Raw genomic sequence first — 14,442 nt, 5'->3', positions numbered from 1 at the left:
CTTTGGCTATAAAAGGAGAGCTTCAACTCTCATTTCTACACACCAACAAAGAGAGAAAGAAAGAGTGAGATTTCACAGACAAGGTATAAGAAAATAGTCTGTGAGGAAAATAGAGAGTGAGCGATATTGTAGTGAGGTGGGAATATCAAAAGAGGGTTATTTCTTTTTGAGTGTTGTAGTAGTCTTTGGAGTATTTATCTGCGACCTATAAAGTGTAAAATTCCTTACTATAGTGATATCAGTTGCTCCTCTCGGGGTCGTGGTTTTTTCCCTTATTCAGAAGGGTTTTCCACGTAAAAATCTTGGTGTCATTATTACTCTTTTATTATTGTTAATTACCGTATATCGGTGCTACATTATTATTCCGCTTTATTACCGTGAATATTATTTTGGTAAGGGGTTTATTCCCAACAGAAACATGTGGCCATTTGCAATACGTATATTACTTTCTCTGGCCATGTGAGTGTCTGAGCTTCATTTATATTTTTCAGTTTAATTAGTAAGCTAACAACTTCCTGCTATGTTCCAATGCTAGGATTTGTATTATAAAAATATTCAAACGACAAAGGAAATCCACAGTAGCTGCTATGGAGTTCTCTACCTATTTTGAATATGGAAAAACTAAAATGCTTGTCTTGTTACTCATTTTCCTTCCGCCTCCAATCTTATGAGGATGACATATCCATTGATTTGCTTAAAAATAAAATTTATAAGTCCCAAAATGATGATATAAGAGATTACTTAGTTAAATTATTCTTATATTAATGCTAATTATAGGTGTCAAAATCATAAATGGTACTCTTCTAAACGGATGATAGAATTGCCGGAGAACCTATGCACAACTGTTTTAAATAAATATTATACAAGTTAAGCAAAAATTTACTCATGCTATTTGGTGATTGTCATACAAAAGTTCATTTATAAGAAAAGCTCAAATGTTTAGCATATTCAGAGTCACAACCAAGATTTAAAGTTTATAAGTTATAAATTTCAATCCTTTTAAGTTATTGGAGTTCAAAAATAATATTTTATACATATCCAATAAATTATCGAAGAAAATATAAAATTTGAACCAAAATTTTTGAGTTTAATCCATAATGATATTCTAGCTCTGCCACTAGAATACTGTGCACGGGCTGTCCATACTAGTGTTACTAAGACACGCAAGTGAAGGCTCATCGAGATTCATCAAGTTAATCTTTTATCGTGTTTTCCGTCCAGTCTGCTGAACCCGACTTATGTTTATTATTTTTCTGGTACACTATTATAATCACAATTACAAAAGAAGTCATATCCTATTATTTCGGTTAGAAATTTACTACTATTATATGCGGTAGGTATTCGGTTCTTTTGCAGTAGCAATTGATGTTCTCTGATAGAATTTATTTAAAAGCTTTTCCTATATTCATTAGTTTTCATATGAAAAGCTACCTACTTCCGTATCAAGTTGATAGAATATAGTTAAAACTATAGTCCTTTATTAGTTTTCATATGAAACGATCTTGAGGACATGTCTATAATGTCTATGACCTGATCTATTTATTTTTTAATTTAACTATAGCTCTAGGGGATAAAAGAATAGGCATAAAAAGGTAGAGGAGAAGGATACAACTTTTTATATGTTGTGCTGCTATACTAATGAGTTGAAGGCTCGGACTCTTCACAAATATTGCCGGATGCGTGTTGGATTTCTTTTTTAAGTGTTGGGCGACGGTGTTTATCGCGATCGCACTGTCGCAATCGCAAAGAGCAGCCTCCTAAGGACTTACGCGATCGCGAGATCCTCCACGCATTCGTGAAGGGTAAGCCCCTCCTGGCCTTCGCGTTCGCGGACCGCCGTACGCGTAGAAGAAAGGGTTAATTCCCAGCCCACCCCCATTTTACTTTACGCGTTCGCGTGACATAGGTCAGGTCGGGTTTGGCTAATTATGGGATTTTTGAGTTAATTCGATTATTTTCGCTTGGGCTTTGTTCCTTTAGCATGTATTAATGATGTGGAACTGATTTTGGTTAGATTCGGAGCAATTAGAGACTGATTTGAGAGGCAAGGGCATCACGGGCTAGTTGAGCCCAAGTTAACCAATTATTTTTTTATAGCCCATTCTGACCTATTAAGCAGCCCAAATACAACTCATGAAACTCATCCAAAACAAAGAGATCTTAACCCTACTTATCTAGAAATTTACTTAGTTGCCCCAATTTTACTTTTTAGCCGGGGCACCTCAGGTTCGCATTTGCGAACAATACTTTGCTTTTGCGAAGTGGGATTGGGATAGGCTTGATCGTATTTGCGATCAATTTGGTCGCAATTGCGAAATATCAATGTTCACATTTGCGAACGAATCATCGCAAATGCGATGACAACAGAAATAGGAGGACTTCGCATTTGCGACTGTTTCTTCTCATATGTGAGGTTCGCAAGTCGCCAAATGCGACATCTGCGACTGATCAAATAGCTAAGAAATGAGATTTTCTCTCATTCTTCAAATTTTCAAAACAAGATAACCCTAGAGGCGATTTTCCAAGCACCCTTCTTTCCTGAATCATTAGTAAGTGATGCTAACAAAGTTTCTTTCAATCTTTCATTACATTTCCTAAGATTTCAACCTAAAATCTAGTGTTTTTATGGTGGAAATTGGGGGTTTGGGTAGAATTAGGAATTTTTGTGGAATTAGAATTTAGACCTCAAATTGAGGTTGGATTCCAAAACATATTACATAACCGGGCTCGGGGGTGAATGAGTAATCGAGTTTTGGTGCGAATTTCAGGTTTGAACGAAAAGAAGCGAGGAGGTACACATATAGTAAAGGCCTAGAGCCTAGCCTACTCTCAAAGGTGCTTCCTGGGCAGCAACATCTTCGAGAATCATCTCCTCGGGCATGCATCCTCGACACAATTGAAAGTGTTTTTAAGAATGAAAAGAATTTACAAGATCTGAAATTGCAGTGGTTATGTGATTCATTGCATTCAATGGATTATAATTTTCCTGGATCTAAAGATTGTTTTGCACTTTGCTACTTCATTTGTGTCTTCTTTCAGGAAGGGGATTGATATTCATCAATAAATAGGTACATATAATGTATGGAAAACTAGAAACTAAAACAAATTCTCATACAACTAAACCTCAATGAATAAATATAATGAAAAAAACTAAACATCAATAAATGTTAATGGGATAATATTCTCAACAAAACTGCTAACACGATATAACCTGAAATGATGATCAGCGAATACCAAGGAAGTTGGGGCGCTATTAACACTGCCTGTTGCTAAAACTATGTTTCCACACAATGTAGTTTCATCATCAACGTTTTTTGGTGCAAGCAAGGCAACCTTCTCCTTGTCCAAGTCCGGGTTAGATTTGGATTTCACAAAAACTTTGTTGACCTCATCATATACCAAATTGCAATTTTCAGGTCTGAAGCCACAGCGGATATCCAACTTTCCCAAAAGTGCAGTTTGCATTTTATTCAGTACAAGAGTCCGACTACGCCCTTGTGGGTACGAAGGAGTTCCAAACTTCTCTTCTGTGAAGTTGAAGTAGGCAAATTGACTTTTAAACGCAATCCAATAAACTACCCCATTGAGAAAGATACCTTCATGAGCATAACATGAATAAAATGAATTAAATGGTAGGGGGTACTCATCTTGTTGGATTCTTCTCCAGGAGGTGGTTCCTAGTGTTAGAATCTTGATCATTGGTTTTTTCTCATTCTCGTAGAAAACAAAATGAAGCAATTTGTATCTTTCCGTGGCCGGATCAAATCCCAGAAACAACGTAGGACCCCGTCGTCCTTTCGGAAGCCTCGTTAGAGAAGATGGTAAAGCTTTTATCTCCCCTGTGGTGACATTATACAAGTAACTTAGAGTATCTTTATGGTTATAGAAACAAACAAGGCCATTGCAAGGATTTGAGCAAATAGTAACTTCATCAAAGTCGAAATAATGACGAGGACGTGCGAGCTGTAAAGAGAATCCTTCAACTTGTGTTGGTAAATTGGAAGTGCGGCTTTCTACAACTTCATGATAGTGTGTTCCTATTTCAAATAAGAGGCGGCTGGCTAGAGGACGGGTTTGAAAACGAGCATTGTGCAACTTGACAAAGTCGGGTTCATGTCGTATCAAACTGTTCCAAGCTTTAGAAACACACCTGAATCGCATAAGAGACTTCGCTGGAAGCCATGTTAATATCTCGAATACCATGTCACTTGCAAATTCACGCTTCTCCTCCATCCGCCGCTTTTTGGTGGTAGTAATTGTGAACTCACTGAAGGTTCCTTCCATGTTTAATTTGTGCGTCTCTTTGGTCTCTGCACTCGTAATAAAGTTGAGAAAATTAACCCTAGTAGTATTTGGTTATAAATAACATGGTAACCGGCTGGCCATTAAGTGCTGCCTGGATTTTAGCCCAAGTTTTCCATATATATTTGAGTTGGATTCCTACTAGGGTTTTAGCCTCAAGTTTTCAATATATTTGAGTTAGTTGGATACTTGGATTCCTACGTGTTTTAGCCGCAATACCATATTTGAGTTGGCTACCTATTTTTTCACCCCAAAAAAAAAAAAAAAAAACTAGGAATCTGTAGTGGAGGAGAAAAAAGATTTTCACCCAGATAAAACATGGATTGTCATCACTCATCAATAATAAAAATAAATAATTCTATCTTGATTTGCTTTAATGAACAAGGAAAATTTTATTTTTAATTTATGGACAAGAGTATTTGGGACGTCGCGCTCGGTGAGTCGGTGTAGTTCGAGGGGCTTAGATGAGGTTATGAGTGAGCCTCTGAGTTTGGGGCGTAACATCAAGGGAAACTTACACAAATGTTCCAAATAAATTTCACCTTACCAACCTCTAGCCATTAGTCATATACTTACTAAAACTAGCTAACAAAAATTGAAAAACCAAATAATAGGATTCTTTCTCTCAAAGAATCACATGCAAAAATCACCTTACATATTTTTAAGCGTGATTAGCAACACTAGATACAAGACGGAAAGGAAATTTCATGGATGAGGTAGCAAATAAGGTGATGAAATACAAAAATATATATAATATTCCAAAAATCTAAACAAAAAAGAAACTTTTTCAATGGGTATAGTTGAAATTCATTGAAAATATATGGATATGTCAACTCAATATATAAAATTTGAGGAATATTGGAGGTGATTTGGACTGGTTTTGTATCAAAATTCGTAATACGATGTTTTAATTGTTACTTAAATTTTATTGTATTGTATTGTTTAATCCGTCATTATGAAATAACAAAAAGTGTCATTTTATGTAACGATTGATTTAGTATGATCGCGTCGTTACCTTAATTTTCCCTCTCATCTTACCCTTATTATTAAGTAATTATATTTTATCCTTTACCGTATTTTATATAATTATTCTACCTCATACCTTATCTTTTTTTAATATTGCAAGTTTATTCTTCATATAATTGGTGTGTGATATCATGAAACGACAGAAAATAATACAATCTATCAAACATTATATACACCAAAACAATACAATATAATACATTACAATACTCTATATTATGAAACATTATTTAACAACCATCCAAACAATCTGTTAATAGTCTCAAGCAACTGAAATCTGGTCAACAACACTAAATATCTTGTTTTTTCCTAATACCAATTGAAAGGCCATATATTAAGGACTAGGATATAACTGCTTCTGAAACCATATAAAGATTTAGTACATCTTTATAACCATTACTGAAAGGCAAACTTTATATGCCAAACCACTTTTTGACCCACATACAATCTCATTCAGTTTTCTTGAGGTTATAAATAGAATTAAGTCATTAACACTCATCAACAATCAAAATCTGCAAGAAGTATGCATATATGCATCAATCTACAAACGGACGAGCCAGAAGAGACATCAAATACACATTCCAATTGTCAGCACCGCGACATATTATAATGATATTTTATGTAATTCTGCATTACCATATTAAGAGTTTCCATTGGGAGTTAATATACTAGAAACATGACCACTATAAAGCTTTGATTGTAGAGTCGGAAGGGCCAAACAGAATGAAGGCGACAAGCCAACGAGACTATGGTCTTGCAAATCCAACTATAAAGCATCTCTTTACGAAATCAACAATAAGAGAACAAAGGTTACAACTTGAAATAGGAACTCCATTTCATGATCTTCATCTAGTCATTTCTTGCCCTACAATATTAAAAGAATATGCATCTTTTTACTTTTCGAGGAGAAAGCGGAATGCAGACAGTAGAAAGAAGCTTATGGTCAGAGCAACAAAAAAAATTGATTGTCAAGACAAAGTTAATTATTAGGGATGAAGCACCAATGATATATAGATATTGTTTTGAAACTCTAGACAGAACTCTAAGAGATATTCTTAGATTTAAAGATGCATCCAATTTAGATCGACCATTTGGAGGAAAAACGGTTGTTCTTGGAGGTGACTTCAAACAAATACTTCCGGTCATTCCAAAAGGTACTAGACAAGATATTGTTAATGCTGCCCTTAATTCTTCATATTTGTATAATCACTGTCATGTCTTAAAGCTAACAAAAAAAAAGGTTGGAAAGAAATCAGGTGGATTCACATTTGAATGATCTAATACAATTTTCTGATTGGATTTTAGCAATTGGTGACAGTATGATTTGAAATTCTGTTGATGGTATTGAAAAAGTTCATATCCCTGATGATCTTATCATAAATAATTGTGGAGATCCAATTTCTGCGATTGTGGAAAGTACATATCCAGATTTTTTAAGTCATTGCAGTGATATAACATACCTACAACAAAGAGGAATTCTTGCTCCCACTCTTGACATGGTTGAATCAATCAACGAATACATGGTTTCACTAAACCAAAGTCAACCAAAAACATTTTGAGTTCCGATACAATTTGTATGTCAGGCAATGCTTTTACAGGTTTGGAACATGTACATACACCCGAATTCCTAAACACTATTAAGTGTTCTGGAATTCCAACTCATGTTATCACTTTGAAAGTGGGTGTTCCAGTGATGTTATTGAGAAATATAGACCAATCTTCAGGGCTATGTAATGGAACAAGATTAATCATCACAAGACTCGGAAATCGGGTTATCGAAGCAAAAGTTTTATCGGGAAATATGGCTGGACAAAAGGTATTCATTCCGAGAATGTCGCTGACTCCATCTGATGCAAGAATACCTTTTAAGTTCCAGCGAAGGCAATTTCCAATAGTTGTATCTTTTGCAATGAGTATCAACAAAAGTCAAGGACAATCTTTATCTCATGTTGGGTTATATTTGAAGAAACCAGTCTTCACACATGGGTAGCTTTATGTTGCTCTATCACGGGTTATAAAAAGAAAAGGATTAAAGATTTTGGTTTATGACGATATGGAGAAATTTCAAATGAAGCAACAAATGTAGTTTACAAAGAAGTTTTCGGTAATTTACTTGGAGAATGAAAGCAAATATGATCTGAAAGTTCATAACTTATTTGCTTCTCATGCTACTGTCTTTGCTAAACCATATTGGAAATAAGTTTCAGAAACAATAGTTGATAACTTCATTTGGTATGCTTATCTGTTATCTCATCAACATTAATTGTTACTATTTTGAGTTTCTCTGAGCTAATAAATTCTTATGCTTTAAATATACTAACAAACAACTTACAAACATCTCTGACCTTTTACAACAGAGTTCTCGCAATGAATGTTGAGGTTTACAAAATAAAACTTGCTCTGCAGCCGAAGGTGGAACAAAAGAAGACAAAGATTCTACTGGTAAAATTAATACTAAATAAACATCAGCTTGATTTTGGTTTCATCACACATTTGAATCTGATTAAAGATTTATGAATTGATAGCTTATAGCTTTTACTTACTCATGCATTACAAATATGAATCATTTATTTCCTTTTTATTTATTTAAATGAAAGATCGTTCATTTCAACTAACACTATTCCTACCATGTTTTCTGTTCTTCAAGCCTTTTATTTTAATTTTGGTCTCATTTCCACTCTGTTATTTTTATTCCTACCATATTTTGTGAATCATTTAGAATTTACGCCATTATCTTGAAATTGTGATAGAAATAGTGGAGAAAAAAAATCTTCTTTTGAACTGGTCATAAATTAAATTCGTCCAAATTATACTTGCATTAGAGTATTACTCTCTAAATGAAAATTTTAACTTTTGTTATGTTCCTTTCGGTGAGTATTAAGTGTTGACTACTCTTTTGTCACGACCCAAATGCCGGTCGTGATGACGTCCAGCACACTACTAAGCAAGCCCGACCATTATTCAACACTTAACCCAATTTATCAAAAATAGCGGAAAGAAATATCAATTAAGCAAGATTAAAGTACTGAAGAATTTAACAAAATACACAATATAATCTCACTAGGACCCGGTGTCACGAATCTGAGCCTCTAGAATACAAAATATCATCCTAATATACGGTATATCCAAAGTTCGATAATGCGGAAATAAAGAGATAGGATAGGAGGGAAGACATCAATGGCTGCGAACGTCGTGCAGCTACCTCGATACTCCCAGAGGCTGGATCTGCTGATCAACTGGATCTACTGAGCCTGAGACTGCCCTGGATCTGCACACAAGGTGCAGGGAGTAAAGTGAGTACTCCGACCCAGTGAGTAATAAAAGTAACTACAGTCCGAAGATAAGAAAATCCAGTAAATACACAAATTAAGCTACAATCCGAATATACAGCAACATATGGAACTGAGCAGCTAAACACCAGTATAAATACAAATACATGAATGCAATGCAATGCATATGATGGTACATTCCAGTACCCACTGCGGCGTGCAACCCGAGCCATCCATATTTATTTATCGTCGACGGTGCTCACTGGGGGTGTGTACAGACTCAGGAGGGGCTCCTACAGCCCAAGCGCAATATCTTGGTCAGTCACTGTTGCCTGACCGGTCAGCCATTGTTACCTGACCAATTTATATCATACAGTTCCATTGCTACCACTGTTCAAGTATATCATCCAGTGTCATTGTTACCACTGTTTCAAGTATATCACACAGTGTCATTGTTACCACTGTTTCAAGTATATCACACAGTGTCATTGTTACCACTGTTTCAAGTATACCACACAGTGTCATTGTTACCACTGTTTCAAGTCACTTTATAATCAGTCCAGAAAATAATATAATAAGCCCCTTGGGCATTTACAAAACAGAAGTTCCCAGCCCGGAATACATTTAAAAATATCATTTAAGTTTTCAACACTTAGAATTATGGCTGAGTTTGCAAAACAACATTTAAAACCTTGGACTGAAATTAAATGATATGCAAATCATGCTAAGCAGTAATATCAATCCTCGAAGGATTTTACAAATCGGCACAAGGCCCCAAACATGGCATCAAGCCCAGTAATATCAATGAAGTATGTGTATCAATCACCAGTATAGTATAAACATCACACGGGATGGACCAAGTCACAATCCCCAATAGTATCCGACCACGCACTTGCCATGGAGTGCGTGTCACACCTCAATATAGCGTTACGATGTGAAAGTCCGGGGTTTCAAACCCTCAGAACAGCATTTACATCAATTACTCACCTCAAGACGGCCAAAAGTCTACTCCGCGATGCCCTTTCCTTTCGAATCGACCTCCTCGCGCGTCGAATCTTGCCAAAACCACAAGGAATATATTACAATAGGCTAAGGGAATATAACTCAATCGAAAAGACTCGAAAAATATTGAAAACCACGAAATTTGCAAACCCGAGCCCCGGGTCCACTTCTCTAAAAATTACGAAAGTCACATCATCGGATTCCTCATCTCACCACGAGTCCGTACATATAAAATTTACCAAAATCAGAGTTCATATGGCCCCTCAAATCTTCATTTTAGAATTTCAATCTCAAGCCCTAATTTCTTATAATTTGGCTATGTTTTCATAGATTTCAAGGATGATTCTTCAATAAAATCATGTATTTAACTCATAAAACTTACCTCCAGTCGATCTCAGTTGAAACTCCCTTCAATCCCCGTCCAAAAGCTCTCAACATGACTGAGAATGGTGGAAAAATGACCCAAAATCGGATATAAACTTACTGCCCAGATTTTTCGCAATTACTGTTCACCCGCGCGGTACTGTTAATGCGCGGGTTACTGTTCACTGCTGCTAAAAAAATGCACCAGCAGCCAATTTAAATTGCAGCACAGCCATTTTTCACTAAATAGACTCTAACTCCATCATACGAACTCGGAATTAGATGATTATTGTTCCTATGAGTCACAAATAATAATACGAACACAAATCTTTAATCGAAACTAAATTCGGAGCTCATTTGCCCAGTGCGATATCTATTTCGCTCGTTAAACAATTACTCATGTTTCGCGTCAAAAACCTAATCGCGACTTGATCAAATTAGACCAAAATTTCTAGATCAGTCCTATAATTCATTATCAAAATTCCGGAAGTCTCGGAATCAAATTTGGATCTCTAGAACTAAAAATGAACCTTTAGATCATTACATTTATGCTCAAAACGACAAAAATCTTCCAAAAACTCTTCCAAAATTTATCCGAGCCTCATAGGATCCCAACAAAGTATACTAACAAGTCCCATAATATGACACAAACTTAGTTGTTCCTTCGAATCACCAAAAACAACGCAAAAATACTAAATTCATCACAGATTCAAGCCTATGAACTTTGAAACTTCAAATTTTCACATCCGATATCGAAACACGTCAAAACTAGTCAGAATGATCTCAAATTTTGTAGACAAGTCCAAAATGACATAACTAAGCTACAAAAACTCTCGGAATTCCATTCCGAGTCTCGAATCAAAATCTTACCTATCAACTGGAATTCGCCAAAATACTAACTTTGTCGATTCAAGCTTAATTCTACACCGGTCATCACAAAAATATTCCGGACACACTCCTAAGTCCCAAATCACCTAACAAAGCTATCCGAACCATAAAATTCACATTTTGAGCGCTCTACCACATAAGTCAATATCCGGTTGACTTTTCCAACTTAAGCTTCCTTAAAAGAGACTAAGTGTCTCAAACCTTACCAAAATCATTCAGGAATGACTTCAAATTTTGCACACAAGTCACATTCGACATTAAGGACTTGCCCCAACTTTCGGAATCGTATTCCGACCCCGATATCAAAATTTCCACTTCCGGTCGAATTTTCTCAAAAACCTTCAAATTTCTATATTTAGCTAAACGGCTCCAAAATGACCTACGGACCTCTGAATTCACTTCCGATCACGCTCCCAAATCCAGAATCACCATACGGAGCTACTCCCAGTATCGGAATTCCAAACGGACATCAATAATACTGAAATGCATTTTAAGCCAAACTGATGCAATTTCTTCTAAAATGCTATCTTCCACAATAGGCGCCAAAACACTCCCAGATTATTCAAAACCCGATCCGGGCATACGCCCAAGTACGAAATCATCATACGAACCTGCTGGAACCTTAGGATCCCAATTCTGAGGTCTTTTACTCAAAATTCCAATCCTAGTTCATTTCTTCAATTTTAAGCTTTCAAAATGAGAATTCCCATTTAGATTTGACTCCAAACTTCCTGAATTTTAATTCTGACCATACACTCAAGTCAATATACCTGAGATAAAGCTGCTCATGGCCTAAAACTGCTGAATGACGCGCCGGAGCTCAAAACGACCGATCAGGTCGTTACAATCTCCCCCACTTAAACATGCGTTCTTCCTCGAACGTGCTGAGAACTACACTAAAGTTGTCTGAAATCACTTGTTTAACACCTCATGCACCTTCCCGTGCTACCACCACTCAGTTGAGCATATTAGCTCGACAACTCTGTAGGTATACTCCCTTATTCAAGCAAATAAGCCATTAGGTCCAATTCCAACATCCTGAATTTCCTGCCAAGCCTGTTTCCATCATACGACCACCATATCAATCTCCACACGCTGTACCCAACATGGCTGCATAACTTTGTTGAATTAACACTTTGCATCACTTTACTCATAGGACCACAATAACATTCTTTAAACATAATAGTCGAAATTCCACAAATCTGATGCTCCCATTACATCTCATGACCTACATAGGTCTTGCTCTAGTTTTTACAACACTGATACGACTGAAGAGATGTGCTAAAATTCATAATCAACTGTTGAATCAACAATTCATTGGATCTATACTCCTGACAAGTTCCATTACCTTGTCTCAAACCAAAGAATGATCTTTGCTCTATAATATACTTCATATAATCAGTTTGCACTGACCCCAAATCTAGTAACCTTATCTCACCCAGTACGAACTGCTCAGGTAATAAGTCACCTCGGACATAATCAAAAATCCCACAAGACGCCACAATGTGCCAGTGGGCTACCAATTCGAACGCGATACAAAGAAAGGCGAACTCTGGGAGGAACTTCTCAACTCGCACACTAACATGGACTTCCTCAGAAAACAGGGAAACAGAACACATAAAAGCAAATATAGGCAATGAACTGAACATCACACTGTTGCGGCGCGCAACCCAATCCAAATATAGGACTCACATAAGGAGATACACTTCGAGCTGAATAGCTCACCACATCCAAATACCGAATATCGGTCATAAACACACTAAGGTGCATAATACCATTCCCAAGGAAACATATAGCGTTATAGGCTACAACTCAAGCACAACTGAGGTGCGATACATGATCTAAGTCTCAAGAGCCATCCTGCTCATATAACATCACCGCTGAGCGGAACCTCAACACATAAGGAATTTACCAAGCCGTCTCACAACTCATACATCGCAATATATCTTTACATAAATTATCTGACCACGAAATAAGACCGCGACTATCCTTCCATAAAGAGCGCATTGCTGAAATAAATACAACTGGCCTGACGTAAGGCTCACTTCCATATTTAAATCTATCCCCCAACCTCAAGTCGATCCTTATCGTGCCAAGCTAGGCCAATAATATTTCACAGGTCTATAACCCAATAAGCTGAGTGCCCTCCAGGCATAAATTCTCAAATGGATGATATTACCAAAATCCTCATACTTGGTTTAAATTTCTAATTAATCAAGTGACTACATGTCACACTTATACAATCTTCTCGCGGGACAAGCTCCCACCATCTTCCGAAATAATTAACAGGCCTGCACATTCAAACCACCGGCTGCACTAACACTGAAAAGCGATCAGGAATCCCTAACCAGGATGCAAGGCCTTTCTTACAGAACACCGATCTCAGGTGATACTGACGCCAATACCCATCTTACTCAAAACCTTTGCGGATGACTATACTTTCACAACACCTTATTGCGGAAATGACACTTTCGAAAGAAAAGTCGAGGTTACTACTTTTTACCTTTACAATAACACCTCTATTATATTGAGTAGGCTTTATCTTTCAAAGTTCAGCTTTGTAGAATTTGTTAAGCCAATTGGTAATTATTTTTCATGTGCTTATTTTAGCAGGTTGTTTTATCAAACTTAGCTTTCTGTTAATTGTTCTCTTTACTGCATTGATAGGGGTTTTGTGCAAGTTGTCGATACACTACTGCTTTCTCGGGAGGTTCAAATACATTCTTCTTTACGTGTATCTCAAAAAAAAACTGGCATCTCTTGCCTTAACTGTTCATCTGCATATCTAAGATTCATATGGTGAACTTTAGTCCTTGCCTCAACTGCGGATGCAGCCTTACAGGATTCAGGTAATGAGTGTCAATCTCTATTTTTAAAGTATAATAGGTATTCTTCAAAATATGTACAGTTATAAAGTTTAAGTTCAGGTTTTGTCCCTGCTGTAGCCAATACGGTAAAAAAGGGCAAAAACTATAGGCGACACATTGAACAATAATATCTCTAAATATGTATTTATAAACAAATATTGGAATATCCTTTATTGAAAAGGTAATACATGTATCTTTATCTTTTGTATATGCATTTTGTAATTTTTAACTGTCCATACACTTACTTTTTTTTCTGTACCAGCATAACCTGATACATGCTACAATCAGAAAGAATCAAGTAAATAGGTTCAAGAATTTGTTGAGTAAAGGTTCAACCTATGTTAATGAGAATTTCAAAGTTACTGAGACTTCTGCTGAATATAGACCGCTGACAAGTACTTTTAAAATTACTTTCTTACTCACAAATTCGCTCCAGAAAATACACAAAGAAATTGTTAATATTCCTATACAGACATGATTAGTTCACGGTTGAACAATAATACCATGTTATCAGTTTCATATATTACTATCAATCTTTGCTGCTATATTTTGTTTATTTCAAAAATAGTGCCTGACAGAGGCCATAAAGGAAAAGAGAAAATAACACATAATTTTGGCATCGTTTCTTTTGTTTATTACTTACTAAATATGCCACTGTAGTTGCCGAACAAAGAAGATTGGAGTATAAATAAGAGAATCTTTTCACTAATAATCTATTAAGGTATGAA

General features: G+C 36.2%; 1 protein-coding gene and 1 pseudogene across 1 annotated transcript; one reads left to right on the top strand and one right to left on the bottom strand.

Moving 5' to 3' along the window:
- Positions 1 to 3,150: 3,150 nt before the first annotated feature.
- LOC142174236 (putative F-box protein At1g60370) lies at positions 3,151 to 4,326 on the bottom strand. The gene has a single exon (XM_075240029.1). It carries the CDS (start codon positions 4,282 to 4,284, stop codon positions 3,151 to 3,153), a length of 1,134 nt encoding a protein of 377 aa, XP_075096130.1. The 5' UTR covers positions 4,285 to 4,326.
- Positions 4,327 to 6,241: 1,915 nt separating this feature from the next.
- LOC107791750 (uncharacterized) lies at positions 6,242 to 7,449 on the top strand (annotated as a pseudogene).
- The last annotated feature ends 6,993 nt before the right edge of the window (positions 7,450 to 14,442 follow it).

This window comes from Nicotiana tabacum, chromosome 20 (genome assembly GCF_000715075.1).
Source record: "Nicotiana tabacum cultivar K326 chromosome 20, ASM71507v2, whole genome shotgun sequence".
NCBI lineage: Eukaryota > Viridiplantae > Streptophyta > Magnoliopsida > Solanales > Solanaceae > Nicotiana > Nicotiana tabacum.
This window is presented reverse-complemented; position numbering and strand designations above follow the sequence as displayed.

Bases quoted from the DNA above. Each gene is read 5' to 3' on its own strand.
- LOC142174236 (XM_075240029.1), bottom strand. From the start codon at position 4,284: ATGGAAGGAACCTTCAGTGAGTTCACAATTACTACCACCAAAAAGCGG.